The sequence below is a fragment of the Stegodyphus dumicola genome, chromosome 10 (genome assembly GCF_044657685.1).
Source record: "Stegodyphus dumicola isolate Sdum_Otavi_A_Nest chromosome 10, ASM4465768v1".
Lineage (NCBI taxonomy): Eukaryota > Metazoa > Arthropoda > Arachnida > Araneae > Eresidae > Stegodyphus > Stegodyphus dumicola.
Genome location: NC_140777.1, coordinates 124,997,136 through 125,003,829, shown reverse-complemented (window position 1 = coordinate 125,003,829; position 6,694 = coordinate 124,997,136). Strand labels below are relative to the sequence as shown.

Sequence of the window (6,694 nt, the reverse complement as noted above, 5' to 3'; positions counted from 1 at the left end):
CTAGGGGCATGTGTGGTAAGAATGCTCTTCGGAATTGCAACAACAACAACAACAAAAAAAAAAAAAAAAAAAAAAAAAAAAAAAAAAAGAAGAAGAACATGTTTTTCCTTCCTTTTCGAAAGTTTGCTCCGTTTATCCAGAAATTGATGTCATGCTAATATTATGTATATATTTTGATTTTTTTGAGAGCTTATTCTTTATAAATTAGTGTTTAGTAGTTACCTAGATACCAAAATGGCAACTACGACCTTGAGAAGAACACGTTTTAAATCGCTCGAACATGTCTGTTAACGACGATACTATTGTTTCAACGCAAGCACCTGAAACCAACAGAATACCGCCATTTTGCAAAGATAATCCAAGCATTTGGTTTCACCACATCGAAAGCCAATTCTTTAACAGTGGGATAACTGCCGATTTCAGGAACTTCGCTAAAGCTTGTATACAATGTCAATAGGCTAAAGTGGCTCATCATGATGTACAATCTCCTTTAACTATTTTTATAAATCCAGATAAACTTATATCGTAGATTTGATTTGACTTCATTTCAAGGAATGTCTTACTGTTTGACGTGTATGGACAGGCATACTTCCTGACCTGATGCTTATGCATTGAAAGATACATGGGCAGAGACTTTCGCCACTGCTCTTTAAGCAGGCTGGATTTCTAGATTCGATGTGCCTACCCAGATTACCACTGATCGTGGTAGTCAATTTCGAAGTAAATATTCGAGAACTAGCTAAAAACTTTGGTACGCATACCACCTACAAGCCAATGACATCATTAAAGGATTGCACAAATTGCTTAAACAGTTCATAATGTGTCACACATCCGATAGCAACAATCCAAAAAATAACTATATAGAAAAATTAAATGGCCATATAGAGCACCTTTGACAGACTGCTACTACAAATCACTCCAAAAAACAGATGTTTGTGTACAAAGATTTGGATAAATCTTCTTAAGTTTTTCTATGTGTAGACGAAGTAAAGCCCTTGTTGCATATACCCTACAATGGTACTTACAAAGTTTTTCAAAGCAATGATAAAAACTTTTACCATCTCTAAAATAGGACATGATATCACCGTTTCTATCGATAGGGTAGTACCTGCGTGTGAGACCAAATAAGGTACCTGCTTATTTGGTCTCACACAATGTATTTGAACCTCATATTTTAACTGATGTTGATAAGGCCTCATTGCAGCAACCAGCCTATTCAGTAAACAAACAGTCACCTGAAAAAAAAGTGCTCCTGCAAAAGCAAATTAACTCGTTCAAGGATGTCGTGTTCACTTTTCAAAAGGATTTGTACAATTTCTTTCTTTCTTTTTTTTTTTTTTTGTAATCTTTTCCAGATTTTAACGCATTTTTTCCCATGAAGGGAGATGGCGTGAGGTTTTACCTTCCCCTTCACACATTTCTTTACTGCTGACGTCGTGCCTGGATTTCTCCTCCTAGTGCATGCACAATAAGAATGCTCTTCGAGACTGCAATAAAAAAAGAAAGAACGTTTTTCCTTTCTTTTTGAAAGTTTGCTCCACTCATCGCAGAGACTGTTGTCATTCTAATATTATATATATATATATATATATATATACATATATATATTGATTTTATTAAGAAGTTTATTCTTTATAAATTGATGTTTAGTAGTTACCTAGATACCAAACCAAACGGCAGACACTGTTTGTTTCGACTTCCGAGGCTTCGGCAACTCTGGATGTTTTCACTGACAATATCGTTATTTTGTTTCCGGTGTTGTGTAGTAGACCCAGGTCTCATCCTCAGTAACGATACAGTCCATATCCTCACCATTGGTTTTATATGCATAAAGAAATTCGCGGGCCGCTGCAACACTTGCACAAGCTGGTCACCTTGCACAAACTTGGCATACCCTAAATGGTCTATCAAAATTTTGCCAATGCAGGTCTTGTTGACACTAGGGATCATCTCGCAGAGCTCCCAAACCGTCACCCTTCGATGTTTCAGCGTTGTTTCTTCCACTTTCGCAATCGTTTCGTCTGAAGCTGATGGTCATCCATAACGCTGTTCATCATGGACGTCTGTACGTCTGTCTTTGAATTCTCTGCACCATTTGCACATGTGCTGTACGCTCATACATTTTTCTCCGTAGACTTCACACAGTTGGGAGTGAATGTTGTCAACCGGCACAGTGTTTCTTGAACAAACAAACAAACAACAACAACAACAACAAAAAAGCATTGCAGACAGATCGCAAGGACGAGGACTGGGAGAGGGGGAACCAAGTTACACGCCAGGATTGCCGGATCTCACATAACAGTGTTTCTCACGACTGCAGCTCCTTTGAAAATTCAATATTATTTTACACATGCTGCCTTCCTTTATCTAGAGCTAACACAGCGGAGTATTTTTTAAATATTAACAAATGAAATCATAAATAATTAACATAAATCACTATTTCGTAGAATTAATCAAGGCGTTAAAATTTGTTAAGCAATAAATAACTATATCAGTAAATATACACACATTTTTATTTTATATTAACAGATTTTTTTTTTTCAAAACAACAAATAAAACTGCATACAAAATTTTAGCACTGGAATGTTATTTGGCTTAGAAAATTTCTTAAAATTGTTATCAAAATATTACATGCAAAAAATTTTTTGAGCATCACAAATCTTCATGTGTGTGTTTTGTGACAGAATCAGCTCCATCTGAATTTTTAATTAAATGGAGAAAAAAATTTACAAGCTCAAGATAATTTTTTATAGATATCCTTTCATTGTGACCATGAAACCGACTAATCCCACTTGGAAGCATGCGTACCAGACTGAAGCGGTATATCGAGTTGGTTAAATTCAAATACCACCTTGTATCAGTATTTGCAATAAGAGTTGCTAAATAAACAAATAAATACATAAGAATACAATTAGAAAACCAAAAATTATACTATTATTTCAATAATACATCTACAAGTCACAAAATAGCGTAGAAAATTCCATACATTTAGTTTTAAAAAAACAAACAAACAAACAAAAAACTATACAGGCATTATAAAATAATATGAACTATTAACAGAAAATATTTCCCATTAATTCCAATAGTAGTATACGTTTTTGAGAAGGATATTAAGCAAATTAGATCTATAAATTATTTTAACACCAGTAGTTTCTACTGTGAGATCATACAGAAAAAGCAATTCATTGCTATTCCTATCTGAACTGTCAGTCTGAGCTTTCTCAAGTCTGGACAAAAAATCAAGTGCAAAAGCTGCTCATAGATTTAATTTAACGAAAGTTTAATTTTTAAAATTTGAAGAAAAAAGATTACACTATCCTGTAAATATTTTTATTTGAAATTTAAAATAAAAAAACTTAGAAAACTGTTAAATTTTAGAAAGCAATATTATGTAAATTGAAAGTTAAAAATTTACTGAAAAACAAATTTTAGATCTTTTTTTATTTATGAAAATGCATATCAATTATTTATATTTTAAAGTTTCAAACTGATTTGTCAATGGGTAATAATTTAAAACATTAAAACCTAAACAATTAAGGAGTGCTGAACTCGTGCTTGATTCCACACTTTTAGCAAAAACGAAAATTATAAAAATATATAAAAAATACACATTAAATTTCTGAACAAAAGTATTATTTACACCCACTCTCAAAAAGTCAAGAGTATACCATGACATAAATTCAGTGCTCGAAAATTTATATAAAAAATACAAAAAAATACCAATTTACAAAACAATATGAAGAGTTAAAAAATTGATAAAACAATAAAATTCTAGATAAAAATATCACTTCAGTGTATTAAAAGAATACAGTGGCCAACTTAATCATGAAATTATAAAACTTAAAAATTGTGTTTAAAAGTGTTGTTTAAAAGCTTAAAAGCAAAAGCTTTTAAACAACACTCTAACTGACATTAAAACAGTAAGACAGTTGTAAATTCACCAAAACATTTTACCAGAAGGTAAAACTTACTACAGTCAAAAGTCGTTAATTCGGACACCCATAATTCGGAATGATCTATAATCCGGACCTCAAAACTAAAAACTTTCTGCGCATGTGCCGCGTTGACACATGCGCATAGGCGTTTACCCGTGCGCGTAAGACCTTTTACGACTGCGCATATGAGTGTGCGCAAGTGCAGAATACGTTTTCGCGTGCGCGTTTTATGTATAATGGACGTATAAGCTAAAATTATCTAATTATCTATTTCAGTTAATGTTGATGATTGCGTTGTTCCTTAATTTTCGAATTGGATCCGGCTTATTACTTTTTGCAGACTGTAAGAGCAATTTTATAAAAGTAAGCTTAAACTTTCGATTATATCAAATAGAATTTCCGATATATATTTGTTAATATGTAAAGGATCTAAAGCGAAAGTATGTTTTGAAATCCGAAATCTGTTTATCAATTTCACGCTGCTCGGCGGGGGGAACGCCGCCCGGCGGGCGCGTAATGAACTGGAAGTTATCTGTCAGCACTATCCTTATCTTCAGGGCAGATGTTTTTATTTTATTTGGCTTATAATTGAAGATCAGATGTTTTTATTTTATTTGGCTTATAATTCCTCACCAAATGTAGTATTTCATCTCGATATGCTCCGTCTTTGATATGATTTAAAACAAGTTCCTCGTCATTATAATTCGCTTCCGATAGCGAAGAAAAGTAACAGAAGTTATTGAAAACGAAAAAATTTCGATTGACAAATTAGTCGGTGTTCTTGACACAGCAATTATAGGACTTGAACAGCGGAACTTTGTAACTGAACAAGAAATTATGTCTGTTTAATAGAATTAAAGAGAAAGTATTATCACATGAAACGAAGCAAAACTTAAACAACTTACATTGAAAGAAATGTTTATTTAAGTAAACAAATAAATATTAAGCTTTTTCTTTTTGCAAATTTTGATACCCTTTAGATCATAATTGTTCTTTATTTCATAAATTACGGTTTCATATTTTTAATTTTAGAATTTCTGCATGCCATCTTACGAGATTTAAACTGATGATCTATAATCCGGAAAAATCGATAATCCGGAATCGCCGAAGTCCCGACGAGTCCGGATTAACGACTTTTGACTGTAGAACTTTTGAAGAAACAAATGTGATGTAAAACACAGAACCTATACGAAAAATAGTGCAGCTATTATAGAATTCAAACTTGGGTCATGAAAATGATGGGACAAGGTCGCCATTTCGGTTTTAATCATTTTCTGAAAATGTACACTACCAAAGGTAGAAAGAAGCAGCATAGACAAAGCTCTTCTAATAATTAGTCTATGCCAATGTTGTCAAAAAACTGCAATAGACGAGAACTTTGGCAGTAAAACAGAAGATTGCAGAATTCTCAGAAACACATTCATTGTGCAGGGTTGCCAAAAGAAAGATACTTGGAGAAAGGAGAAAATATCAGAGCATTGGTTAAATAGCAAAATATTTAACATTTAAATTTTAATTTTTAAACGTAAATTTAAATTCAAAAGTCTTCACCCAGCATAGTTATCACAACGCTCTGAAACTAAATCAACTTAGTTAATAAAAGTATAGAGCCAGAATATAACATAGAATCTATACAAGAAAAGAGAATATTATCTATAAACAGGTCTCTAATTTTAGTTACCATCCTACATTATTCTTCTTTTAAAGGTTTAAAATAACACAATCATATAATATAAAATCAGAGATTATATTTGGTAGTTAATGCCTGCTTTTTTCAGAGAAGGTTTAATATAATATTTTGAAATTTTATTCTCTAATTAAGACACAATAACACGCCGAATAAATACTGATTCAGAAGTCAAACAACAAAAATCAGCGTTAATTCACAAAATTTTCACAGGACTAGTTTCGATGGTTTTACCAAACCATCATCTTCAGCTGCAAAACCGCAAATGAACAAGATAGGAAATAATGTTTAGATAAGATAAGAAAGCCTGGACAAGAATAAGCAAGTGGCGCCATCTGTTGGTTTATAGGATTTTAGGAGATTATAAAAATTCTGTTGTCATTCCCTTCTTTCCATCAATTAGCTATAAAGTTGCACATATTTTGCAGAAATTTAACTTTCGGGTTGTTTACTCTCCCATCAATAAAATTCCAACTTCTATACTCAAGGACCCCATTCCGGATATGAATTCCTGGGGTATTTATAGGATTCCTTGCCAGTGCGGTTTAATTTACATTGGCCAAACAAAGAGAGCCTTAAAATTTCGCGTCAAAGAACATAAGGCATATGTTAGAAAAAAGGAAACACAGAAGTCTTCTGTTGCTCAACATTGTTGGTCCGAAAATCACACTTTCAATTTTTCTGCTGCCAAAATTATTCAAAAAACATCTTCCATTGGAGAACTGGATTTTCTAGAGGCATTTCACATTCATAAAAATCTTTCTGTTCTAGTTAACGATCCTAATTCCAATCCAAATTTGCCTTCGGCTTTTAGAGAAATTATGTTTTAGTTCTGGTTTCGCCAACAGATGGCGCCACTTGCTTATTCTTGTCCAGGCTTTCTTATCTTATCTAAACATTATTTCCTATCTTGTTCATTTGCGGTTTTGCAGCTGAAGATGATGGTTCGGTAAAATCATCGAAACTAGTCCTGTGAAAATTTTGTGAATTAACGCTGATTTTTGTTGTTTGACTTCTGAATCAGTATTTTATTCTCTGTTAAAGAATTGATGAAAAGAATGATCTCTTCTTG

General features: G+C 32.8%; 1 protein-coding gene across 2 annotated transcripts in view; it reads right to left on the bottom strand.

Moving 5' to 3' along the window:
• Window positions 1-2,495: 2,495 nt before the first annotated feature.
• Window positions 2,496-6,694, bottom strand: part of LOC118198547 (N-fatty-acyl-amino acid synthase/hydrolase PM20D1-like) — a 65,289-nt gene continuing 61,090 nt past the window's right edge. For both annotated transcript variants that reach the window (XM_035370247.2, XM_035370249.2), the window contains one exon: window positions 2,496-2,879. In XM_035370247.2, coding sequence (XP_035226138.1) covers window positions 2,653-2,879 — 227 coding nt within the window. In that variant the 3' untranslated portion in view covers window positions 2,496-2,652. The remainder of the gene's footprint in view (window positions 2,880-6,694) is intronic.